This window comes from Triturus cristatus, chromosome 11 (assembly GCF_964204655.1).
Source record: "Triturus cristatus chromosome 11, aTriCri1.1, whole genome shotgun sequence".
In the NCBI taxonomy this organism is placed as follows: domain Eukaryota; kingdom Metazoa; phylum Chordata; class Amphibia; order Caudata; family Salamandridae; genus Triturus; species Triturus cristatus.
Window position 1 is genome coordinate 787,741,370 of NC_140594.1, and position 27,821 is coordinate 787,769,190.

The 27,821-nt window shown below is 45.2% G+C and overlaps 1 protein-coding gene across 1 annotated transcript in view; it reads left to right on the plus strand.

Moving 5' to 3' along the window:
- DAW1 (dynein assembly factor with WD repeats 1) overlaps positions 1 to 27,552 on the plus strand; it is a 151,127-nt gene extending 123,575 nt beyond the window's left edge. The window contains exons 12-13 of the mRNA XM_085634505.1: positions 17,280 to 17,442; positions 27,179 to 27,552. Of these exons, the coding sequence (XP_085490631.1) occupies positions 17,280 to 17,442; positions 27,179 to 27,213 (198 nt within the window). The 3' untranslated portion in view covers positions 27,214 to 27,552. The remainder of the gene's footprint in view (positions 1 to 17,279; positions 17,443 to 27,178) is intronic.
- Positions 27,553 to 27,821: the final 269 nt, after the last annotated feature.

Sequence of the window (27,821 nt, forward strand, 5' to 3'; positions counted from 1 at the left end):
AAGTTGTAGTGAAAGGAACACCTGTGTATATGCTCCCATGTGGTGCTTGTTTCCTCACTTTTTCTCCAAATACTTTACCTGCCTTACTTCTGAATCCCTCTAATGGAGGCCTTCTACAGGATAATGGTGGTCACCTTTTTTTATAAGTAGTTTTTATTTAATTTTATAGTCTCACAATTCACAGTGTTTATTCTACAAAGAAAAAGGGGAAGGTCTAATCTTTGTCTCTATTTGTTATTTCGGAAAGGTGTCAGTGGAGGCGATTCTTCTGAATTGGAACTTGGCGAGACCCATACACTTTTAGGAGGCTCTCAGAGGAGCACCGCCATCACTGTGATTTTGAATATCAATTGACTTTAAGACGTGCAACAACAAGGACTATGCCATACTACCCCTGCCTCCATACCGCAGTGGACTGAAATCCACCCCATTGAATTTATCTAACTGATATTTTCACCTGGTTAGAAGTCAAAAATAGCGAACAAGAATGCTGAACATTGACACCTCTCTTCAAGGGTTCCAGATTTCTTTAATGTTTGGCCTTTACTTCCAAAACCACCAAGACCTCTAGTAACCAACATCCATTATCCCACATTGTAGGTATTACTCACACTTTTCTCCTCAAGAGCAACAAAGGTGGAAGACAAAACAAATCTGGATGACCGTATTTAGACCCACTCATCCCTCTCCACCCATTCACGAGGAAACACACGCAGATACTTTATCTACTCTTCTCAAGAAATGTCATTCTACTTCATTAGCTTCTTCAGTTTGAGAGCAAATATATCAGCTGGTTTGGTGAAAGAATGCCAAACAGTGGTTCTGTATTCTTTGTGAATTGTGTAATTACTACTTTTGGAGCTGAGTGATACAATTAACAGACCTGCTCAGGGACTGTAAAGAGGATTTCCACAGGAAGGAATGATAGCTTCAGATATGGTGAGGAGGTCATGGCCAGACTCAGAGAGGGCAAAAGACACACAGTTGATGGACGTAATGCAGAACAAATCAAAACATTCACCCCCAGTCAAGAGACCTGGGTTAAATCCATCATTCTTTGGCTCACCATGCCACCCCAGTTTAGACCTGGCCATATGCAAATCAGTCTTGACCCTGTGCCTCATGGGAACAGTCCAGCCCGAACTGCCAAGCCAGGTCCTCCCTGGACCGGAAACAAGCATCCTAGGACCGGTTTCGGGGTTTCACCCCTCTTCAGCAAGGGTAGCTTGATTCGAGTGGCACAGTGAGCCCAGGACTCATGTCAGAGAGGTCCGCAGTTAATGCTATGGTGTGCTCCTTAGATCTCCCTGATTGCACCTCACTTCACCCTACCTGAAGTCTCCATGGGAAAGTTAAGAGAATTCCCTTTCTTTGTATGTATGCTCTTTGTATCGCATGGTGTGGGGGGAGGTGAAGAGATCAAAGGAAGACTAAGGCAGAGCCTTTGAAGTCTGTGGTTAAACAAAAGGTAGGAGTTACATAGGAACCACCTAGTTTGAAAGGTATGACAGAGACTTCCTCCAGTAGTCAGTTTATACAATCTACTGGTGAAGGCAGCATCAAATGTGTGAGAAATTTGGTTGTTGGTTGACTGGGGTGTGAGCCCGGGTCAGGCAGCAACCACCATCCTTATCGGGGTGAGGAACAACCTTACCCTAAATGAAGCAGTGCTCAACCCTTTGGTAGCTCGACACAGAGCAGTCAGGCTTAACTTAGAGGCAATGTGGAAAGTATTTGTGCAACACTACAAACAGTAATAAAGTGAAAACCCCTCACAAAAGGACTCCACACCAAGGTAGACAAATAGAACTTATTTTCATAAATAAAACAAGACCAAAATGACAAGAATCCAATCAGTAGAACCGGAGATATGCAATTTTAAAGATTTTAGTGAAAATAGCGCCAAAAAGCACAAAGCACTAACTGTGGATATCTGGTCACTCCGGACCGGGACAAAGTCACAATTTCAAGCTGATCACGCTGCAGTGTGGGATCCAGTGAGGTATACTGAAAACAGTACCATTAAACCTTGTTTGCGAAGCGCTGCGAGGACCCACGTCGAAGATGCATCGCCCAGCCAAAGCAATGCTTCGGTTCTGAGATGTGGCGAGGCTGCAATGCGAGGATCTGCGTTGTCATTGAGGATCCCGCCAGTGTGGCTTGCGATGTGAAGGCCGGTGTTGAGGATGCGGCTCCCAGTTGGGGTGATGTGTCGGGGCAAAGGAGTTGCGATGTGAAGTCTGGTGTTGTCATCGAGGTTGCCATTGACAAGAGATGTGATGGTCTATGCTGAGGATGCATCGCGCCATGACACTTCTGAAAGCGAGCAGGCTGCAGCGGCGATGCAGGGCATTCCGATGGGTACTGCTCAGGGTTGTGCCACACAGCAGAGGGGATGTGTCAGTTTTCTGAATCCACAGAAGCTAGAATAGCACCTTAAGCCAACTTCCAAGGGTCCAGGACTGGGGAGACACTACTTGGCGGAGTAGACTCGCAGATGGCAGTCCCGGTTCAGAGGCAAGGTTGTTGCAAGCCTGTTCTGCCCTGAGGCTTCAGATCAGTATACCAGCCAACTAGCCTTTGGAGTCACTCTGGGTTCAAGAGATGCATACCCAGTCCTTCTCACCCAGGAAACAGGGCAGCAGGTCAGCCGAACAGGGCAGCAGTTCCTTCAGAACACCAATCCAGCAGAGTGGCAGTCCTTGTAGCAGCACAGCAGTTCTTCTTCCTGGCAGAGTATCCACACGTCCAGAAGTGTACTGAAGAGTTGGTGTTTGAGGTCCAGTATTTATACACAGTTGTGCTTTTGAATTGGGGAGAAGCTTCTAGAGGCATGCCTTTGATGTTCACAGGCGCCCTGGCTTCCTGGCCTTGGTTTCAGACTAACTACAATGGGTATGCAGCCCTTTGTGTGGAAACAGGACACATCCTATTCAAGTATAAGTGTGGCTGGGTTCACTTCTCCCACTCATCCTGCCAGTGTTGGCCCATTCAGTCACACCTAAGCACCCCATTGTGTGACACTGTCTAGGAGTAATACACAAAGTCCAACTGTCAACTACACCCAGTCATGTGACAATGAGACAGGCTGCAAGCACCAAATGGCTAAAGCATGAAAATAGCAATTTTCTAACAGTGGCATTTTCAAAATTTTAATTAAAATCCGATTTCACAATATTTTAGCATTGTCAGAGACACCAACCAAACTGATCACCTGTTCCCATTCGGAAAGTACACGTATAAAATAGAATAAGATGACTTCAATGTTATCTTATGGGAGATGTAGGCCTTACAGTAATAAAAAAGAATTTAAGCGTTTTTCACTACCAGCACATGTAAAACTCCACAGTACATGTCCTGCCTTCCAAATGCAGTGCACCCTGCCCTCTGGCAGGGTCTACCCTAGGAGTGACTTATATGTTTTAAATGGAATGTTTATGCCTGTCAAAAGGTTTACTTTGCCAGGTCGACATGGCAATTTAAAACTGCTACATACCAACTGCAGTGGCAGGCCTGAGACATGTTTAAAGTGCTACTTAAGTGGATCAGTGCTACAGGCCCACTAGTAGCATTTAGTTACAGGTCCTGAGCACAGGTAGTGCCAATCCACTAGGTACTTAAAAGTAAATTCAATATGTCAATTGGATATAAGCCAATCTAACTTGTTTGAAGGAGAGAGAACAAGCACTTTAACACTGGTTTGCAGTGGTAAAGTGCACAGAGTCCTAAGGCCAACAAAGATCAATTAAGCAAAAATGGGTGGAGTTAAGGCAAAAGGTTTGGGAATGACCCTGCAGAAAGGGCCACGTCCAACAAAATGCATTCCTTCTTGGTTTCAAAGACAGAAAAAGATTCCCAGGGTAGAAGAAACTGGAGAACGCCCCATCAACCAGAAAAAACACCGCCTGGCCACTCTGTGTAGGGAAGTGCCTCTTTTGTATGGCGATTTCCCCCCCCCCCCACACACACACACACCTTTTGCTCCAATGCTGATGGTTATGACTCTGAAAGTGCACTGGAGCCTGCTACCCAGGCCCAGTTGTCAATGTCCTCTCCCTAAAACTGATACAAGTGAAAGGTTAAACCCAATTGGCAAGGACGTTAAGCCCCTTATAAGTCTCTAGTATATGCTACCAGTGGTATCCACGGTATGGGAGTTAAAGGGGTCACCAGAGCCTGAAGCCCTATTTGTGCCACCCTGAGTCACCCAAGTAAACAGATGACAGCAGTCCAACCATTGCATACTGCAGGAGTAGTGCAAACTGCTCTAACTCAACTTTGCCCTCTCCAGGTGTTGCAAGCTCAATGCACTATTTTTAATATATGCCAGTCAACCTTAAGGAAGGCCTCCTGTGCCCAGGAGCCAGGGTGCATTATATTAAAGGTGAGGACATATAAGTGCAAGCTTAAATGTCCCTATTGTAGCCTTTTCTATTAAGGGCTACTATAAGTGATCAATGGTCCATAGCATAACATGGTGTGGCACCCAGGCAACCTTGAGTTCGCAGCTTCATTATGATAGTGCCGAAATATGTCATGTTTGGTATCAAACAACGTGCCTTATCACCCCTGACACGATTCCTGTGTTGAGGATGATGTGGCATGCTCCCAGGTGGCTACCTTAGATGTTGCCAACCTGGTTCCCCTAGCCTTTGCCGTGTTGCCACCAAGACAGGAATCTGACCCCCCTGCCAGGAGGTGTGAACTCTCCCAGGAGTCAGAAACAATGACCTGAATGGGAAGGAGGTCGAATCTCCCTCCCTGACATGATGGCTAGTGATGTGGCACATCAAGGTGGTGAACTTGAAAGCTTACACTGCCTGTGATATGCAACTAGGCTGCCTCCCAAAGGAGGAAACAGCCCTCCCCCTCCCCCTGCCCCCAAGCACATTTGCACTTGCACAGGTGGAAAGATTATGGAGTCAAGAGGTGAACACACCCAGATGGCTAGCCACACCTCTAAGGTGGGCTACCTGGTCTGTACAGCTAAGAAAGGTTTCAGCCATTTTTAAAAGTGGCAAAATGGAGAGTTCTGGGTAGGATAGGTGACACACCGCTGCATGTGGTCACCTCCGGGGCAGATTAGCTGCTGGGGCTAGTAGCCCATTGGCCACTTCCACCCCCAGCCCTAACACTCCTAACTCTAGGATTTAAGGAGCACCCCTGGCACCAGAACCTCAGTTCTGCTCTGACTTGAAACAAAGGACACAGGAAAGACGCACGTCTCTGCAACAGTAGCTGCACAAACCAGAGGTGTGATACTATGCACCTGTAACAGCCTTCCTAGAACTGCATGATTGCTTATTGTCCCACACCAAAGACCAGTTCTTCCAGATAGAGAGACCCCCCTTTGCGAGCCAAAGGCAGCTTCAGACTGCCATGGACTAGTGACACCAATCCCCTGCACACCGCAGGTAAAAACAACATACAGGAACCCAAGAATCGCTGGCCAGGAGAGCCTCCAATGCATCGCCCAAAAGCATATGGTCCAGTGCTTTGTGAGAAATGTAGTCCGGACCTCCAGGTGGGTCTGCCTGTTAAGGCTTTCCATTGCTGTGCGCTGCGCTGTGGCATTTAGGCGTTGTGCTATATTTTAAAAATACCCTGTTTTTGTCTTCTTAGTTAAATTTATTTTAAACACTTCCCCTGTTTTTAAAAATCACTGTCACTTACTTGCACCATAATTGTGCCCTTCACCGCGGCTTCAGTGGGTCCTTCCTAGCGCGTTTCGCGCTTTCTGGGAATATCGGCGCCATCTTGGGGGTAGGTAGGGGACGCTGACAGGACGCCAGTCCAGGTAGCGCTCTAGCAGTCAGGCTGACTCGCTAGAGCCCTATATAGGCTTAACATGCAGGCGCGCAGCGTGTGCGCGCGGCGTGTGTGTCGCAGTAACGCCAGAGTCCAGCCCGTCTACGCCCGTCCGCGCTAAGGACGGGCTGGATGGCTGGGAGACTGGACATACCGATGGTGAGTACATAGGGATCAGATATTCTTGGCAGGACTTGATCACTCTTAAGCCTTCTAAGCTACCTTGCCACTATGGGAACGCCCCGGAGGCGCTTCAGACCTCCCCCGGCTGTCACTGTTTTCGGTCCTCTTCTATGGTGTCGGCTCCTGTTGCTGTCGCTACACCTGTAGGTCCGAGTTTTAAATCAGGAACTAGCCTGAGGAGTGATAAGGGGTTTCTTGTAAATGCGAGGTCATTAATTAAGAACAATCTCGCATTTAATGGATTTCGTACTGGCCAGAAAACCCGCCTGGGTCTTCATTACGGAAACTTGGGCCAAGGACTCCTCGGGACCTGATTTGGTTGAGGCGGTACCAGAAGGCTACACGCTGGTGAGGGAGGACAGAGTGGGACGTATGGGGGGAGGGCTGGGTTTCCTTCATAGAGACTGCCTGTCCTGCCATTTTATCCCACTATCTGAACCTCAAGACACCTTTCAGGCCCTTCAGTTCTCCATTAACGGATCATATGTAGTTCCGTTTACTGGCTTTCTCATTTATAGACCTCCGGGGACCAGAACAGATTTTGGTTATCACATGCTTAATATTTTAGAGCCACATTTTGGCTGTGAGCACTTTACTGTTCTGGGGGACCTGAATTTCCATTTGGGAAATTTGGAGTCAATTGAAACTCTATCCCTATTGGATATTTTCTCTGGCTGTGGGATGAAACAGCTAGTCAAGGGTCCCACCCATCAGGCGGGCCATACGCTGGATGGGGTCTTCTCTAATGACACTCGGCTGACCATTGAGACTCCCATCCCTCTCTCTTGGTCAGACCATTATGCGATCCCTATAGAATTAATGATCGCTACTGTTAGTAGCAAGGGGATCGAGCCAAGTAACATGGAATTGAGACGTAACCTCAAAAACATAACCAATGACGTGGTGCTCGCCCCCAGATTGCCCAGTTTGGCGATCTTCCCAGAGGAGGACGTAAGCTCTGCAGTAGGGAGGATGGATAGTGCCATCAAAACAGCTATTGACAAACTGGCTCCAGCTTCATTGCGCTATTCCGCGAGGAAAAGTCCATCGGCCCCGTGGTTCTCGGACTTCTTAGGCAGGGAGTACGGAGACAGGAACGTCTCTGGAGGACTAGTTGGGATTTGCGCGAGAGGGATAGTCATAAAATCCTCCTAAGGAACTATAAGACGGAGGTGATAAGAACTAAGCAAGAGTATTTTACTTCTCTTACCTCCTCACTCTCTTCGCCGGAAGAGCTGTTCAAGATCGTAGACACGCTTACATCATTGAAGGTGCCTGATCCCGTTGTCAGTTCACAGCAGCTCTGCAATGATGTTGCACAATTTTTTCAATCTAAAATTGTGGACATATATTCGGCACTAGAGCTTCAGAGGTCGGCACTATCTACCTCTACATGCTTATCTGTCTCATTGCTAACATCACCCGAGGAGGTGCTTTCAGGGTGTTTGTCCAGCTTTCCACCCCTCTCCCTTCAGGAACTTGAAGTCCTCCTGATCAAGACTAGGTCGGGGTCTCCTCTAGACCCTTGCCCCTTGAAACTCCTTAAACAATGTAAGGAGATTCTTCTGCCTCCGTTATTAGATATCATGAACAGGGCAATGAGGGATGGGACTTTCCCCTCACAATGGAAAAGAGCGGTGGTTAAACCTTTGTTAAAAAAGCCCACATTAGACCCGGGGGCTCTCAAAAACTTCCGCCCCATTTCGCTGCTCCCAGCCCCTGCAAAGATGCTGGAAACCCATCTCAACCAGCATCTTGCAGCCTTTCTGGAAACTTCTGGCCTTCTGGATCTCTCGCAGCATGGATTTCGGAGAGAGCATAGCACGGAGTCGGCCCTTACCATTGTGCTTGACAACATCCGCACTAGAGTAGATAAGGGCCAGACCACTCTCCTTATCCTGCTAGATCTCACGGCTGCGTTTGATACCCTGTCTCCCTCAGTGTTAACATCTAGGCTGAGGGAGATAGGGGTGGAGGGGCCCGCACTTAGTTTGCTGGCCTCTTTTCTCGGCCAGAGGGAACAGAGAGTTAAGCTGGGGGAGTTCCTATCTCCATCCCTTCCTGTGCATTGTGGGGTCCCTCAGGGGTCGGCATTAAGTCCGACCCTTTGCAACATCTATGTGACCCCACTTGCCAGGCTTATTAGATCTTATGGGATGGAGGTAGTCTCCTATGCCGACGACACGCAGATTTTGATGTCTCTCGCCCAACCTGTCATCTCCGCTGCCTCCAATTTTAGACACTGTATGGAGGCAGTTGCTCAATGGATAATTTGCAATTCATTGAAGCTTAATGGCGAAAAGACAGAAATTATTGTGTTCGGAGGAAAGGAGGACATTTGGTCGGCGGAATGGTGGCCTACATCGTTGGGCGTGTGTCCGACACCCACTACCTTGACCAGGAACTTAGGAGTCATGATTGACCCTACCCTGGGGATGGGTCAGCAAGTAAAGAGGACTATCTCCACATGTTGGGGCTTACTAAACATCTTGCGGAAGATCAAACATTATCTGTCCCTTCAAGCCAGAAAGCAAATTGTAATTGCATTAATAGGCTCAAGACTTGACTATTGTAATGCCTTATATTTAGGCATCAACAAGGGTCTGTTAATGCGACTTCAAATGGTGCAGAATGCCGCCGCCAAGTTTGTACTGGATCTACCTAAGCGGGCTTCTGCTTCGGCTGCTAGAAAGACACTGCACTGGCTTCCAATCGAGGCCAGGATTTCTTTTAAGTCCCTATGTTTGATCTATGGGGCTTTGGCTACTAACAGATCTGGAGGCCTAAGGGACCTGTTGGCCCCTTATACACCTTCCAGAACTCTGCGCTCCGCCAATAAATCCTTGTTATCAGTCCCCCGTGTTCGTAGAGCCAAGTGGGGTGGCAGAGCTTTTTCAACTTTGGCTCCAAAGCTGTGGAATATTCTGCCGGCTGAGATCAAATCCCTTCCCTCAAAGCAAGCCTTTAGGAGGGCTCTCAAGACGTGGCTATTTGCTAAAGCCTACCCTTAGTTCTGGGTTTGCCTTTTATGATTTTCTTTGGTTAGGCGCCTTGATGCCTTCGGGCTTAGTTGCGCGTTTATAAATTTTATTTTACTCATTCATTCATTCAGCAAGTTTCATGTAGCTACACTTTTCCCATGGACCTCTGGACATCGAAATAACTTCTTGCTGACTTTACCGCAGCCAAGGCTTGGTGGCCAGTCCGGCAACCACCACCTTTACTCACGGCTACCATTCGAGGGAACCCCAATGCCAGCAGTGGCCTCTTGTTGACTTTTTGCACCAGTTTCCTCACCTGCACAGTGTAAGCAGTAAAGCCAGCTCCCCACGGCTTCAGCACCAAGGACAGCCATGTAAACTCTGCACCCAGACTGCTCGAGCCAGGTAAAATTGAAATGACTTTCATGGCTTGGTACTGGGACCTGCATCACCTTAATCCTCCTTTGATTCCACGCAACTTGACCTGCTAGTGACCAGTTGTCCCTAGTGCTTTTTCCCATTGACCGCAATGCTAAAGGTTTGCAGTATTGATTTGCACTGATTTATTTTTGCTTCTAAAATCCATAACTCTGGTTATACTTATCCGATTGACTTTGATTTGGTGTCTAAATGTATGTACAAAATCTGTTTTATTTATATAAATTGTAGTCAGATTTCTTTCAAGCCGTGTCAATTATTTATCAACCATGTTGGTACTCTGAAATGCTTAACACATGTTTCATTAGTAAAGCCTGACTGCTCTTTGCCACTCTACCAGGGCTGAGCTAAGGATTTATTATTGTTGAATCCAAGGACCATCTTTGGGGTAATGGGAGAATACTGCATAGAGAAGCCAAACCTGCATCACTACATAATACTTCAACTTCCTAAATTGGTGTTACAGCGGTGGGATCCTGAACTTGTGTTTCGCAGTACCACTTGGTCACAAGTGATTTTTGCACAAGAAATCCACTATTGACATTAGAATCAAAAAAAAAAAATCAAAATGTTTTTGATTTCTTTCAATTGGAATTTCCCAGTGCTGTGTAGACCTCCATTCCATTAGTAAGTTTCAAAGTTGTTTTAAAAAGTTTTAAAAAGGTCCCAAATTTCAGGTAAAACCTTAGGCACAATGGAAGCTGATAAGAATCTTGACCCGTCAGTCATAACAGCCATGAAAATCAGTGATCTAAGGGTTTTGTGCAAAGCTATAGGCATTAGCTACAGAGTAGCAGCTAGAAAGGAGAACATTGAAAAGGCCGTCAGCTCCTTTGAGAAAGAGAAACTAGAAAGGGAAGGCCATTCCTCAGAAGAAAACCTTGCAGAAGGTGAGGATGATGCCCTAACCCAGATTAAAGAAAATGGGGAAGAAGGTGAAGACCAAACTTCTCCACCCTTTCCCAAACCCCCTTCACCAGTGGGAAGTGACAGAAGTCACTTTAGCGGACCCCCTACTGTTAAGGTGGTAGTAAACCCTGAGGAAGACCTTGATCTCCTCTCACTAGAGGAGAAAAAGATTAAACTCAAGGAATAGACACTAGCCCTTGAAGAAGAAAGGGTCACGGTTGGCCTGGAGCCCAAAGATAATGGTGGAAGCAACCTTAATAGGAATAAGAGGAAATCTTTGACCCTAAGTTCCCCAGAGTGATTGTCCCCAAGTTTAGTGATGGTGATGATATTGACACGTGGTTTGCATCTTTTGAGAGGGCCTGTAAAATGAGGGCGATAGATCACCAGCACTGTGGTGCTCTACTGTGGGAGTTATCTCAGTGAAGGGTTGTGATATACTTCTGACCCTTAATGAGGATGTGTCTGAGTCCCATCAGCATATGAAGGGGACCTTGGTAGAAGGATTTGGACTCACCATAGAGGAATACAGATTGAACTTTAGGGTCACCCATAAAGGTCAAAAACACACATGGGTGGACTTTGAGGAACTCTTCAGTCAAAGCACTGAACGGCTTGATAACAGGCAATGAGGTGGACACTTATGATGGGCTAAATAATTTAATTATGAAGGACCACATTTTGACTAATTGTACCACAGAGAAATTGTATCAGCATTTGGTGGATTCCAACTTGTCCTGTCTCAGAGCTGAGGAGGATATCTGATCAGAGTGTCCAGAAAGATCCATGGTAGGAGTGACCAGAAAAACCGTGCTCAGACTTCCCAGCAGGGCAAAGATGTGAGCAACAACAACGATAAAAAGGAGTTCTCAAAAGGCTCCCAAAGCTCTTCTCTGGAGGGTGGGCCCGAGACATCTCCTACACCAAAGGTAAGGGGTATAAAGGTATGAACTGGGACCGAGCAAAGGCTTCTGGGGTATACCATGACTGTCATCAACCAGGACAAAAGAAAGCAGATGCAGCATGCTCCAAAAAGCCCCCCCCCCCTCGTAGTGGACAATTCTAGGGGTTGGCTAGCATAGGAGTGGGGATGGAAGCGCTCTGGAGAGTCCAGAAGATAAACATAGGCTACTTAAGTTTCTCTGGGTAGGTTGGATATTGAAGCCCTGGCTGTCTTACCTCTAACATGGAGAAGTATCTCAGAAGAAAACCTTGCAGAAGGTGAGGATGATGCCCTAACCCAGATTAAAGAAAATGGGGAAGAAGGTGAAGACCAAACTTCTCCACCCTTTCCCAAACCCCCTTCACCAGTGGGAAGTGACAGAAGTCACTTTAGCGGACCCCCTACTGTTAAGGTGGTAGTAAACCCTGAGGAAGACCTTGATCTCCTCTCACTAGAGGAGAAAAAGATTAAACTCAAGGAATAGACACTAGCCCTTGAAGAAGAAAGGGTCACGGTTGGCCTGGAGCCCAAAGATAATGGTGGAAGCAACCTTAATAGGGAATAAGAGGAAATCTTTGACCCTAAGTTCCCCAGAGTGATTGTCCCCAAGTTTAGTGATGGTGATGAGATTGACACGTGGTTTGCATCTTTTGAGAGGGCCTGTAAAATGAGGGCGATAGGTCACCAGCACTGGGGTGCTCTACTGTGGGAGTTATCTCAGTGAAGGGCTGTGATATACTTCTGACCCTTAATGAGGATGTGTCTGAGTCCCATCAGCATATGAAGGGGACCTTGGTAGAAGGATTTGGACTCACCATAGAGGAATACAGATTGAACTTTAGGGTCACCCATAAAGGTCAAAAACACACATGGGTGGACTTTGAGGAACTCTTCAGTCAAAGCACTGAACGGCTTGATAACAGGCAATGAGGTGGACACTTATGATGGGCTACATAATTTAATTATGAAGGACCACATTTTGACTAATTGTACCACAGAGAAATTGTATCAGCATTTGGTGGATTCCAACTTGTCCTGTCTCAGAGCTGAGGAGGATATCTGATCAGAGTGTCCAGAAAGATCCATGGTAGGAGTGACCAGAAAAACCGTGCTCAGACTTCCCAGCAGGGCAAAGATGTGAGCAACAACAACGATAAAAAGGAGTTCTCAAAAGGCTCCCAAAGCTCTTCTCTGGAGGGTGGGCCCGAGACATCTCCTATACCAAAGGTAAGGGGTATAAAGGTATGAACTGGGACCCAGCAAAGGCTTCTGGGGTATACCATGACTGTCATCAACCAGGACAAAAGAAAGCAGATGCAGCATGCTCCAAAAAGCCCCCCCGTAGTGGACAATTCTAGGGGTTGGCTAGCATAGGAGTGGGGATGGAAGCGCTCTGGAGAGTCCAGAAGATAAACATAGGCTACTTAAGTTTCCCTGGGTAGGTTGGATATTGAAGCCCTGGCTGTCTTACCTCTAACATGGAGAAGTATAGACAAAGGCCAAATATCAATGGGACTGAGGCAGAGGCTCCGAGATATATAGGTGCCTGTGCCACTATGGTGGCAGCTAGACAGGTTTCTCCGGACCAAATGATACCTGGTGTTTGCCACCAGGTGACCAGTGCTGACAATGAGACTAAGCTCCATCCAATGGCCTTGGAAGCTTAGAGTGACGAAGGGTTACTAACCCAAGATGATTGTATCCCCTGCCATCTCCGTGGCGTGTCTGTTGGGAAATGATCTGGAGACGCCTGCTTGGGCAGAAGTTGAAAGGAAGTTTGTGTTACAACAAGGGCACAGCGCAGCACATCATGGAAGTCATGGGAGCTTGGAGCCTAATGGAGCAAGGCTCCCAAAGCAAAAGATAGGGCAAGAAGTATGCTATGACAGCTTCAAAGAGGTCACAGGACCAGGAGGAGAGTTCTCCTGAGGAAGATGCCCTGGTGCCTGAGGAGGGAACTGCAGCTGAATGAGTCTGGCCTGACCTGGCAGAGCTCCCACGTGAAGGGGGACCTGCCAGAGAGGACGTATGCCAAGGGTAAAAGTCATGCCCAACTCTTGAAGGCCTTAGGCAGCAAGCTGCAAGGTAAGAAGAAGGAGATGTCAGTGGGACGCACAGGGTCTACTGGGAAGATGGGCTTCTGTACACTGTGGCCAGGGACAACCAAACCAGGGGCAGCCAGGAGAGTGGTGGTCCGCCAAGTGTACAGAGAGTTTATTCTGACCTTAGCACACAACATCCACTTAGCTGGACATTTTGGACAAACCAAAGCCTGGGACAGGTTGGTTGCCCATTTTTATTAGCCCCAGTTGGCTGAAAAAATGAAGAAGTATTGTCGCTCCTGTGCCACCCGTGAAACCAGTGGCATGACAAGGGCACAACCAAACGCTCACTTAATTCCCCCTCCAGTGGCTGAGACTCCCTTTGACAGGGTAGGGATTGACCTTGACCCTCAAACTGCATCTGGGAACAGATTCATTCTAGTAGTAGTGGGCCATGCCACTAGATAACCAGAGGCAATTCCCCTCATAACAGTCACTTCTTGGCATCTTCACCAGAGTGGAGTTTCCTAAAGAGATGGTATCTGATAGAGGGATAAATTTCATGTCTGCATACCTGAAGGCTATGTGGGATGAATGTGGTGTGAGCTACAACTTCACCACCCACTATGACCCCCAGACAAATGGTTTAGTTGAGATATTCAACATTGCCATGAGGTGTATGATAATTGGCCTCCCTGAAAAACTCAGGGGGAGGCGGGATGTCCTGTTACCTTGCCTCTTGTTTGCTTACAGAGTGGTGTCACATAAGAGGGTTGGATTCAGCCCTTTTGAACTTCTGGCTGGCCATTCTGTAAGTTGTCCTCTAGGTTTGGTGAGGGGATGCTGAGAGAAACCTCAGACTTAAATTAGAGGCAATGTGTAAAGTATTTATGCAGCAGTTCAAACAGTAATAATGTAAAAACAAAGCGCAATGAAAATCCCACTCCAATTTAGAGTAAAATGTAATAAATTATTTGACACCAAAACAATAGAAATCGAATGAACCAGAGATATGCACCTTTAAAGATTTGAGTGAAAATAGTGCCTAAAATCATAAAGTGCCAACTGTGGTTATTTGGTTGTGCCAGACCAGTACAAAGTCATAAGTTCAGGCCAACCGCAATGGAGCATGGGCTGGCTACAGGGACCAACTTAGGCCCAATGAACAAGAGTACCTTAAATCCTGGTCTACGGAGCGGTGAGAGATCCCGTTTCGAGGATGCATTGCACAGCGACCATTCCAAGGAAGCTGCGAGGCTAGAATGCGGAGTCCTCCTTCATTGCCAGGAATGTTGTCGACAAGGGACTTGCGATGTGAAGTCCTGCGTTGAAGATGTGTCATGCATTGGTGGTTCTGAAGCTGCAGGGCTGCTATGCGGAGTCCTGCGTCATTGATGCCTTCGATGAGGGGCTTGCAATGTGAAGGCTTGTGTTGATGCTGCGTCACGCAGCAGTCGTTTCAAGCAGCCTGCAGGCTGCGATGCAAGGATCTGGGATCGTGGGATGTGGGATAGGGGATGCATTGCACTGTGACAGTTCCACTGCAGCAGTGAGGAGATGCGCCGCTCTGCGTCGATTTTGCCTGTAGGACCACAGCTGTGCTGGCAGAGCACCATCAGACCCACTTCCAAGGGTTCAGGACTGCAGCGGCACCACTCACAACAAGGAGAGTCCAGGTGCTGGGTTCAAGATGGTTGGAACCTTTTCTGTCCCTGAAGCTGTGATCCTGAGGCCAGCCAACTAGCCCTTGGAGTAACTCTGTTGGTCCTGGGATCAAGATGCAGGTCCAGTCCTTTCCACTCAGGCAGCAGGGCATCAGGGCAGTGGGGAAACAGCACAGCAGTCTTTCTGGCAGAGCAGTACAGCAGTCCTGAGTCTTTCACAGGTTGAGAGGTGTACTAAAGAGTTGGTTCTGAGGTTCCATTATTTATTCCTGGTTCCCACTTTGAAGTAGGAGAAGGTTTTGGAGTTTTTCACACCCAGAGGTGTTTGAAATTTCCTACCTCCCTGCCCTGGCCCCAGCTTGCCTGGGATCACAGTAGAATAGGTCAAACCCATTATGAGTGTGCTCAGGCAGAGTCTTTGTGATGTGCAAGTGTGGTAGGTGACAGCTCCTCCTCCTTATCAAGTCGGAGATAGCCCATCCTGCCAACACCTATGCTCCTTTGTCTCATTGTTTGGGAGCAATATACAAAGACCAATTGTAATCTACACCGAGTTATGTGACCCAGAAAACAGGCTGCAGGCACCAAATGGTTGGAGCAGGAAAATTACAACTTTCTAAAAGTGACATTTTCAGAATTGTGACTTAAAATCCGACTTTACCATTAAGGAGGGGTTTAAGTTACAATTCTGTAGACACTAAACTTGACATTCCTACCTGTTCCCAATTGAAATGTATCACTTATTAAATGTTGTAAGTTAACCTAATGTTACCCTATGGGGAGGGTAGGTTTTGCAGTAGTGAAAAACAAATGTAATAGTTTTTCACTATCAGGACATGTAAAAGTTAAAAATGCATGTTCAACTTTTTAAATACACTACAGCCTGCCCTCTGGGCTGTTTATGCTCCACCTAAGGGTGATTTATTTGCATTAAAAAGAAAGGTTTATTTTTGTCATGTCGAAATGGCATTTTAAACTGCACGCACAGGCTGTAATGGCAGGCCTGAGACATTTTAAAGGGCTACATAAGTGGGTGGCACTGTCAATGTTGCAGGCCCACTAGTAATGTTCAATTTACTGGTGGTGTGTACACGAGGGTGGCCTTTACTGGGGGTTTACAAGTAAATTAAATTTGTCAATTGAATATTGGCCAATTTCATCATGTTTAAAGGAGAGAGCACAGGCACTTTTAGCATTGATAAGGTGCACAGAGTCCTAAGGCCAACAAAACTGAGATTAGTAAAAATGTAGTAGTTAGGCAAACAATTTGGGGGAAGCCCTCCCTTAGGCTGACAGGTCTAACACCTCCACTCAATGCCACTCCACTCCACAAAATATCACACCCAGCCACACATTGCCACTTCGCTCAGTGCCACTCCACTCTACTCAATGCTACATAATTCCACTTCACAAAGTGGCACTCCACACTATGCCACCCCACTCAATGCTGCTCCACTCTATACAATGGCACTCCACACGATGCCAGTCCACTCTGCCACTCCACTCAATGCCACTCCACCCAATGTGACTCCACTGCACACAATGTCACACCACACAATGCTGCTCCCCTCCACTCAATGCCACTCACCTCCACTCCACATAATGCCACACCACCCCACACAATGTCACTTTATTCCTCTCCACTCCTCACAATGCCACTTCACTCTACACACTGCCCACTACACACCACACAATGCCACTCCACTCCATGCAATTCCACTCTACTCCACCTCACACAATGCCACTCGGCTCCACTCTACTCCAAGACTGTCAATGTCACTCCACTCCTTGCCACACAATGCTACTCCATGCCACACAATGCCACTCCACTCCACACCACACAGTGCCACTCCGCTCCACTTTACTGCAATAAAGCCTATAGATATCATATAGGTGAGACCTACTGGCTTTCCCAATACTCGTTTTTACTTATAGGAACTTAGAAGGAATCCAGCTGGGTATGATTATTGGCTCTTTTGGTTGTTAAATAGCATTTTTATGATACTGAGAGTTCAGCTTTAAATAAGCATGCCTTGATTGTGGGAAAATGGTGAATTAAATATATTGGTGAAGAGCAGGTATGATCAATCAGAATGGAATTTAATTCATATTTTGGTCACAAGATTGAGACCGATAATCGAGGAATCAAACTATTAGTGATCTTTTTTCTTGATCTATATATAATGGCGGTCTCTGGGTGAATTAAATATTATGGGAAGTAAAACAGTAGGAAACATTTGATTTAAGACTAATAACCATTTTGGAAATTAAATGCATTTTTGTGCTCATTTGTCATATATTTTCTTTTAAGATTTGCTTCAACGCCCAAGGTAATCGAATACTAACAGGCAGTGCTGATAAAACAGCTAGACTTTGGGATCCAAATACTGGACAGTGCCTTCAAGTACTGGAAGGCCACACAGATGAGATCTTCTCATGCGCCTTCAACTACGAAGGAAATACAATAATTACAGGTAATGCTCTTTGAAAGTTTTATTTTTATTGAAACATTGAAAATAGGCAGAAAATATATTTTTTCCCCAGTGTTTTCATGTAGCTTTTCTCTTACTCTTAACAACATTGGTTCAGTAAATATTTGTATAGTATACAATAAAAACGAAATTGCTTAATAGTACAGATAAGATATAGCTTATTAACCAGATCGTCATTTAAAAGGATGGCTGGTATAGTCCAAATGCAGTGATTAAAACCTCTTTCTTTCAGGTTAGTCGGAGATCTTTGCAGCGCTAATCATTGATCTAGTTCATGGAATATTAAACCGTTGAGGGTACTGAGGTTAAAAACTCTATTGCAAATATTGACTGCCACACTATCTTGGTGTAAAACAAGTAGGAAACAATGTGCTTCCCATATACAAAAATTACTAATTGCTCTCATTCCTGTGGTTTCAACTCTTTCTGGTTTTTTCCTGTTGGAAAACAATATATCAAGTGAGGAAATAGATCTAAACTTTCAGACAGCTGTATGCTATTCAGAATGTTAAAATGCATGCATCATTCTATTTCTGTAGCAGTTATCTTTCTAGCTCTCGAGTCCACATATCTGCATTTTAACACGAAAACTACTTGAATATTGTTAGAAATGGGATTCCTGGTTGGCTGACGTATGCGCTCAGGCCAGGCAGGAATCACCACTCTAGTCAGGGTAAGCTAGATACACACTAAAAGATAACCTGTGCTCCCCTTTGGTTGCTTGGCACAGAGTGGTCAGGCTTATCTAAAGAGGCAATGTGTAAAGTATTTGTGCAACGCACCCACACACAGTAACACAATGAATACACCACAAAAAACTCCATACAAGTGTATAAAAATAGATTATTATATTATAAAGGAAACAAGACCAAAACGACAAAAATCCACTGTATTGAAGTTGAGATATTGAATTTTAAAGGAATAAATGCAGAATAGCCCTTAGAAGGAAATAACGCATAATACGTTACATTAAGTTGCCCGGGGCAAAGTCACAGTTTGGCCCGACCGATGTGAAGCGCCAGGCGACTGCAGGACCCAAGCCAGCCCGTTAAATAAAGTGCATTTCCTGGTCGCAAACAACAAGATGCGTCCATGTCGAGTCCTGCAGGCTCAGGATGCATCGATCTTCTCCACGCAGTAAAGGCGATGCGTCCATTCTGAAGACGGGTGCTGGAATCGAGAGGCGTTGAACGAAGCGCCAGGTTCTGCCATGCAGTCGAGGGGATGTGTCGTCTCACCAAGCTGCAGCGGCGGCAGTATGCCGGTCTCTGGAGGCAAAGCGCTGGTTCCGATTCATTGTGCTGATTTTACTCCTGCAACCGGGTCAATGCGCCGGTTCTGCTACACACAGATATGAGATGCGTCGAAATTCATGTTGCAAGTATGTGGGGCACTTCCAGTGAGCCAGGCCCAGGAAAACGGGTGGAGACTTTGATATCCCTGAGTCTCAAGCAACAGGAGGCAAGTCAACAAACCCTCAGATCATTTGGAGTGAAGGCAGAGTCCAGCTCTCCTTCAGTAGTGTCAGAGAGCAGCAGGGCAACAAACAGAAAAGCAGGCCTTCCAAATCAGCAGTTCTGTTGAAACCTTTAAGCAGCACAGCAGCTCTTCTGGCAGAGCTTCAGTTACAATTTCAGTAGTGTCTGATTTTAGGCGGTCAGAGACCCAGTCCTTTTACCCAAAAGTGCCTTTGATGTGGGGGTGACTTCAAAGCAGCTCTCTGAAGTGCATAAGTATCCCTTTCAACCCAGTCTTGTCTGCCAGGCTATCTGTGGGGAAGGGGGGTTTATCATTCATTTCTGTGGGGACAGAAGGCTACTTATTAAAGTGAAGTGTTAGCATATCTCTTCTATCCTGCCCAGGCAAAGCCATCAGAATGCAGAAGTATGTAGAAGAGTACTCGACACACCTATCCTTCCAGTGTTATGGCTGTCAAGAGGGCATGCACAAAGTGTAGCAGTCACCCACCCCAGACTTGTATTGGAGGCAGGCTGTCAGGCACACAAAGCATAAGTGCAGAGGAATGTCCACTTTCTAAAAGTGATCATGTTGAGGGGAGAAGCACATGCACTTTAGCACTGGTTAGCAATGGTAAAGTGCTCAGAGTCCTAAGGCCAATAAGAATCTGCCATAACAGACAGCAAAAGGCAAAATGTCTGGGGAAAGACTATCCAAAGGATGACAGGTCTAACAAGTATAAACTGTAGCGTTCCAAATGCAAATCGGCGGAAATGTATCACGGAAGTGTATAATGCTGGACTCATACAAAATGATCTAGGGAAAATTCAAAATCAGAGGCCCGTATCCGCGTCGGAGGTCTCCGTGACTCCCAGTGGCGCCCTGCTTCACCTGTGTGCTTGTGCGCTTGTTGCCGCTCCTGGGCCCTGCAGCCTGCGTGCCTCCCTCGCCCTTGCTGACACTGCTTCCCGCGGGAGGAGGACTACAACCCCCAGACGCCTGAGCGCCCGCTGACGCTACCCACGCGCCCGGAGGCGCACAAAAGATCGCGGCTCCCTCCGCGTCGCGGGCGGCGCCGGGCTAAGCCCGGGCAAAGGGCGGGCCCTCTGTGGCCCTCAGAGGCCTGAGGAGACTGGGCTGGGCCAGAGACGCTGTTTCTACAAGGCCATTGGCTGGTATATAGAAACACTCAGTGAGATACGGCATTTTATATTGTGTTTTGGGAGTTTGATTTTTGGTCCTAATTATTTTTAAACATATAACGCCACCAGTTGATGGTGTAATTAGTAGTACTATTCAGTAAGCTTTGTTGTGGGCTGTTGTCTTCTATTAGTATGTCGAAACAAAAGGCTCCTACTGGGCCACGTACTTTGGATAATTCCTTGGTGCAGAAGGTGAGCAAAATAAATTCTGAAAGGCGACAGTCACTAGGGATAAGCACTCCTCCACTACCGGCAAGCCCCATTCGGGGCTCGCCAGTTCCTAAATCATTGGACGTGAATAGCGAATTTAATGTCACTAATATGGATGTTTTGGTTGAGGGACTGCCTGATCTTGAGCAGACTCCCCCCATTTTGGTGGATCTAGATGATTGCCCTGATAAGGTACTACAATGTTCTCCTACCCCCGTAGCACGGGCAGTTAGAACATGTAGGAAAATTCAAAACAAGAAGGGGGGAATACGAACTGCAAGGAAACGAGTAGCCTCACCTTTAAAACAATCTGAAATAGATGTGACTGCTAAGTCGAACAATGTTAGTTTAGATGCTGACACGACAAAGAACTTAGCGGATATTAGTGACCCAAAGATCAGAGGTATTATACACCCTCTGGTGTCAAAAATTGAGGAATTAACGGCAGAAGTCGCCAGATTGAGCGGACTTCTTAATAAGGCCATGGAAGAACCAGGAAGAGTAACAACTGCCACAATTAATAGCAAATGTAAATGTAATACACAGGACGTTTTTTCTAGTAAGGCTACAGGCAGTAAAGAAAACGTCATAGTTAACCCTATTACACCTCACGCGCCAACTCATTCTGACAGTCAGGCTACAACAGTTATAAAAATAATGATGGATGGGAAGAAATTATTAGAAGGCACGTTACTAATCTTCCACCTGAGTGTGCACCATATGTGGTGGTATTAACAAATGTACCACCACTAGAAAGCAGGGGTTACCAAGAAACACATGACTCTTTAAAAAATAAAAGTTTATCCTGGTTGAATAGGCAATGTGGTTTCCCGTTAAACTTCTCTGACCAAGTTTTGACTACCAGGAGAGTTAAATGGATAGGGAGTTCTAAGAAAAGCTCGAAGGGGGATTGTGTGATTGTAAATTTTAAACATCCACAACATGTTGCCACTGTCCTCCTAAGAGCTGCATCTCTTCCAACCTCTGATGTCAATGTATGCGCTCGATCGCTAGGTTTCTTTTATAGTCATCTTAATACCAATCAACGCGTGAGTAGCAGAATTATTACCCACCCGGCTACTTATAGACCTCATTCTGGTATCCCTATCCAAAACAGATTTCATGCCCTTAGCTCCCTGGACTCTAATGACTGACTTATACAAGAGAGGGAGACGTACTCAGTGAGGAAGGTTGGGTCTGGTGTAGACGACTGTGTTGATAAAACTATATTTACGGTCATATCACCCACGCCCAATTTGATTAAGGCAGAGATTGTTCATGAGGGTTTTGTGAATCCATGTAATTTGGGGCAACCAATTGGGGAGGCCACTGTTACTGAACATGTTCTTGGTCCTGTAACTAGGAATACTACCAGAACAGGCACATGCTCCAGATTGGTTTGCTGGAACGTGGCCGGTCTGAAAAATAAAGGTAGAGATCCAGGCTGGGAAACTTTCATCAATAAGTATGACATCTTATGTTTTCAAGAAACCTGGTGCAAAAGAGATGTTGATTATGAGGGATTTGTGTCATATAATCTGCTAGCACGAGGAGAGGGACCGGGAAGAGCTAAGCGGGGTTTACTCACACTTATATCGGTTCACCGCCGAATATCGGTGAAAAGTATATATCGGTGGGCGATCTTGTTCAGATGCTCTGGATCTCTGAAGTCAAAGGCCGTAATATCCTCCTGATCAACTATTACAACAATATCTTTGATAGCACCAGGGGAAGAATAGTAACAGAGTTGGCCAATACCATTGATACCCTGAGTTTGGAATCGAACGTTGTATTTGACATTATTTTGTGTGGGGATTTTAATACTACGTTGTGTGAATCGATACCTTTAAAGGCATGTGGGGTCACTAATAACGCTGGTTGGGAGGTACCGCACTTTGGTCATGATACTTATGGGGACATTTTGAATAACTTAATGGGATGCCATGACCTGGAAATATTGGATTGTTGTAGGGATGGAAATGGCTTGCCCATCCCTACATTCAAAAATTGGCGTTCTAATTCAGTGATTGACCATGTGATAGTATCTTCTAGTATTGTTGAATGTTTTGCCCCACTGGAAATGGAAATATTGGCCACAAGTGATCACAACTGTATTATTGTGGCCACGACTTTGTGGGAGGAGGGTGTTGTAGAGGTGGGGACAACAATTGATAATATAGAAGCTCACCGGGCCAATGGGGTAAGACTTAGGTGGGTAGGGGAGAAAGCTTCAGAACTGACCACATCCATAATAAAGGGGAATTTGGCAGACATTGTTTTTATTCTAGGAAATAGATTCGACCATGAGCGGGTCTTATCTTCTTTTATAGGGATCAACACTGCCATTAATGCTAAGTTTACTGGTCGCAATAGGGGTTATTTAAGAACTGGACCTGGCTGGTTTGATCAAACCTGTTCTGCAGCTCTGACTAACCTTAAGCAGGCATTAGCAATGAAGCCTAGGGATAAAAATCTAGTTATGAATTTAAGGTTAGATTATAAAAATGTTATTAAATCCAGGAAGGGGGTTCTACAACAGCAAGCTTGGGATTCACTTAACCAAGCCGCAGAACTTTCTAATTGTACGCTATTCTAGGCAACAGTTAACTCCCCATTTCTGAAGGTGGAAAATATACCTGAGTTAACAGCAAATGTCTCCAGTGAAGGGTGGATTGCCCACTTTTCGACTATCTTTGACTCAGGTAAAATTACTAATGGTGGCTTATCTAGTTGGCCTATTTTGCCACTCGATATCTCTGTTGAAGAAGTTGAAAGGGGGATCCGGGCGAGTAAGGGCGGGAAGGCCCAAGGCCCGGACGGGGTCCCGATTGATGTCTATAAGGACGCACCTAAAGTCTGGGGCCCCTTGCTGGCTGTTGTTTTCAATGCTGCTGTTTGCACTGAACCCCCTCCAACCTGGGGGGAGTCCATTATTGTCCCAATTTATAAAAAAGGAAGCAGGTCTGATGCAAAGAATTATCGCCCTGTCTCTTTATTGGACTCCTCCATAAAAGTTATGAGTAGAATTATGCTTATAAGACTGAAAGAATGGGCGGAACAGGATGGTATTCTGGCAGACAGCTAGTACGGTTTTAGGAAAGGCAGGGGTACGCTTGATCAATGTGTCAATTTAGAATTATTGATCGGGAAGTACAGTGATGCAAAACCTGGCCTTATGTACCTATGCTTCGCTGACTTAAGCAGCGCTTTCGACATGGTAGACCACTCAATTTTGTGGCCAACCTTGTTGAATCTGGGAGCACCGGAGGGTATAATATTCTTCCTTGCCAGGATGTATGAGAGATTAAAAACCTGTGTGCGTTTTGGTAGGAAGGGAGAATGTACCCCCAACTTTAGTGTTAAACGTGGTATAAGGCAGGGCTGTGTTTTAGCTCCTCTTTTATTTATTTTATTTATTAACGAATTGATGCTATCTTAAAGGAAGTTAATGCAGATGCTCCTATGATCAATGGTGTTTCAGTACCGGTGTTATTATACACTGATGACGCTGTGTTATTATCCAGAACTCCTGTAGGATTGCAGCGGTTGATGGATAGTTTTGCATCCTTTATTAAAAATAGAAAATTAATTATCAATAAAGGAAAAACGTACACCATGATTTGTGGCCCTAAGAATTTAAAACCGGCAACGAAAGGGTATTTTATTGACAATGTAAAGGTGCAGCAAGTGGATAAATTCTGTTATTTAGGTATTACCTTTTCTAGTGACAAGAAGTGGACTCATGAATTTAATAACATACGTAATAAAATGGCTAGAAATGCCCACGGCATTTTTAGATTTGCCGCTAAAATTGGGGACCGTAGGACCAGGGACATGATTAAAATTTACCAGGCCAGATGTGTAACAATTGCATTATATGGGGCAGGAATCTGGGGCTATTGCTGCGCCCACAATTTGCAGCTGGAAGAGAATTCCTTTCTTAAAAAACTTTTATGCTTACCCACATCGGCCTCTAATGTTTTGAGTCATCAGGAACTATCTGTGAATTACCTACTTGACTTTTTGTCCCTCAGGCCTTTGATGACCTGGTGGTCTATTTGGATGAAGGATGAGAAGTCTTTTACTAGGTCTATTATCCAGGATTGTTTGCGATTAGACAAATTTGTAGCAATACCCTGGATCAAATACATTATTGTATGTTTTTCAGATATTTTTAACCTGAACATTGTAATTGACCCCAATGCCGTTCTACTGATCCCCAAAGTCGAGTTAAAAAGGGTTTTCCTGGCCTTTGCAGAGAGGAAGAGGGCTGTAGCTGCCGGAACTATGTCCACTGTTATGTTTTATAACAGATATTTATCTACGGATGGATTTCCTGTCTACTTAACCTTGGTCACTAGACCGTCGCATAAATTTGTGTTAACAAGACTCAGATTCGGATTAGTGCACCATCTGGTGGCCCATCCAATAATGAAAAAACATCCATCTGGGCCTTGTAGATGTGACAGGACTTCCACGCAAAGCACACTGCACTTTATGTTGTTCTGTAAATTGCATTCTATTTTTCGTATTGCCCTTCTTAAACCGATGTTTGTTAAATACGGAACACGCACAGTTGAGCATGCAATGAAATTGATTTTTAATCTGCAAACTGCGGATATTTGTTTTTATACTGCAACCTTTTTAAACAAATGCATCAATTCCAGGAAAAGCATGTGTTTTTAATTAAGTGTGTAAATGCTGCTATTTTATTCAATATTAATTAATTTATAGTGATTTTAATGCATTATTATGTCTACTATAATTCGCCCCGGTATTTTTTCTTATCATGTCTGTGTATTGTGCTTTTATGGTCATTAATTTGTGCCGAATAAAGCTTAATTGAACTTGAACTTGATCTAGGTGTGGGAGCATCGGGCCCGATTTTTCCTGACCCGTTAAATTGATGGAAGATTGAGCAGTGCTTGTGGGCACCAGATGACTACCACTGTTCTGTTCCAGCCTCCCCTGCCTATTATCTGCCCCTATCCCGCACCAGCTCCTCTCTCCCATTTGCCACTTTCTCAGAGTGATGATAGATATTAGCTTGTGTAGTTTAGTTTTGCAAAATAGGCCCAAAATGTCAGATACTCGTATTTCTTAAACAATACATTCATATTCTGTCATACATGATATTACAGATAATCCAAGCACAGCTGTTTCTTCTCCAAGGCATATGTCTCTGAGTATGATGACTAGGCCGTTTTTTCATTAAACGCTATTAACTCATCTTCATAGAAGTGCACAGATAGTAGTCTGAAGCTTTCTTAAAAAAGGTATTTTACCCTTTTCATATAAAAGTCTTGCCTAGTTGACTCATGGTTAACCATTCTTCAGCCTTACTCCGATGGACATCTACAGTGGAATAACTCCACAATCCATGTAGAATTAATATTCAACTCCAAGCTAAAACTATCGATGGGTATCGATTCCATCAATGTGCAATGTCTCCATGCTAATGTTACTATTGAGAGTACATTCACTATACCAATTTAAGACACCCTAAAACTGAGGGAGGCTGCTCTTTACCCCCTTTACTCTTTTTACTCAAATACTACAGAGTGCACCATATTTTTGATACAGGCAACAAACTACATGTGTGATATTCCTGGCTGCATGTCTTTTAGTCAACTACAACTGGCGCCAGGTGAATGGGTCATGGATCTGGACCGTCTTTTGGAGACCACTTTTTTTTATTTTGTTTTTCTTTCCTTTTTTTTTCCATCTTCAAAATTCAGTGTACAAGGGATGTCACCCCCTAAGACACAACAGGTTTTAAGCCCTGTAAGGACTGTCGCAAACAGATGTCTGACATATCCTCACTAGGTTTAGGTGTGGTGTCTGGGGTCGGGACACAACTCCAAGACCTGCAGAGACTGATGGCTATCAGGGAATGAGAGGTGAATCTTTATTTGCACAAGAAGGCACAGCACTGGGACCGCTCGAAGTCCAAGACTCAATCCGCTCCCGCTTCCCAAGTTGATGAAGCTTTTCTAGATGACAGTCTTTGCGCTCCAAGTCCTTCTGTAAACACAAAAAAACAAGAAGTCGAAGCGGAGTTCCGCTCCTTTATGCCATTCCCATTCACCTGATAAAGTGCATGGACAATGTCAACAGTCCTGTTCCTGCTCCCAAAGTCGGCGATTCCCCAGTTGCTTCTGGCACGACCCTGAGTTCCGGGGCCTTCAGCCCAGATGGAAGAGTTCCACACAGCTATGCTTCGGCTCTTCATATCTTTACGGACTTCTAGTAGCGTGCTTTCGAGCCTTCAGGACAGGCCTTCCACCCATTTAGGACATGTATGCTTAAACAGGCATTTCTGCATCAGAAAACACTAATGAGGTCGTTTAGACACGACTGTGAGTGTTGATATAAAAATCGCTATTTTCACTTATATTAACAATTGCATCCATTCAGAAGTGAACACGAATTTTGCAACATCGGTTCTTTGCGCACTTACTTGCCAATGCCATCAATTTCTAGCAGGCGCTAAGTTCCTGTGCAGTGCACTGTACTATAGCTTACAACAGGCCCAAACACCAGTTCGACCCGCTGTTCCCCATCATTTATCGTATTTTAAATACACCCGCTATACCCGGCGCTGTTGAATCTGTTAACAATGCACAGGTTTAAATAGCCCTGCAATTTGCAAACATGATTCCACCATCGGCAGTTGCTTGTGAATATTGTGCAGCGTTCTGCAGAAGCTAAAAAGCTGTGGAAAAACACGTTATTCCTGTATCACAAAAATCCTCATTTTGTGTAATATTGTATAGACTTTCATCGTACTTATGCATTGGTCACGCGTATTGCAGTCTCTCTTAAAATACTTTTTTTCTCATTTCTAGGAAGCAAGGATAACACCTGTAGAATTTGGCGCTGACAGAAGAATACTGTGGCTTATGTACTGAAAGCTGAATCAGCACATCGAACAGACTGTTCTAATTAGCAAAACGTGACTGTTTAATGGTCCCTGGCACTTAGGACTTCTAAAAGTAGGACTGTTACGGGCGCACTGCTCAGCAGCTGTTCTGTGAGGACCGGCCAGCTGCGGTGGCTTGGCACCTGGCAGGAGTTCCCGGGGTTTCACATCACAGGTTTATTCCATCACGCAACAATTTAAGAGTGTTTCATCAAATGAAATTTTGTTTGCTGTACTGATGCGTTTTATGTAACTTTTTATTTGATATGTTTTTTGAATAAAATTAAAATACTAGCAGTTTTTGGAGCGTGTTTTTGTGCGTGCATACAGGAGTGTTTGTGTGTATGTCCACCCATGGAAGAGGTCAATTTGGTAACCTTCCTGTATGAACAAAGGTCGCAACACGAACATGTTTACGTTTTGGTGACTTTGGCGATGTAGCTAGAAGTGCACCCCTTCGCAAGAAGTAGTTGCACCCTTCACACATACTTACATCATCAAGAGTGCACTGTGTTACCTATTAAAACAAGCAGAACAGATGTGTTTTGCGTTATGCAAATTTGAATTTC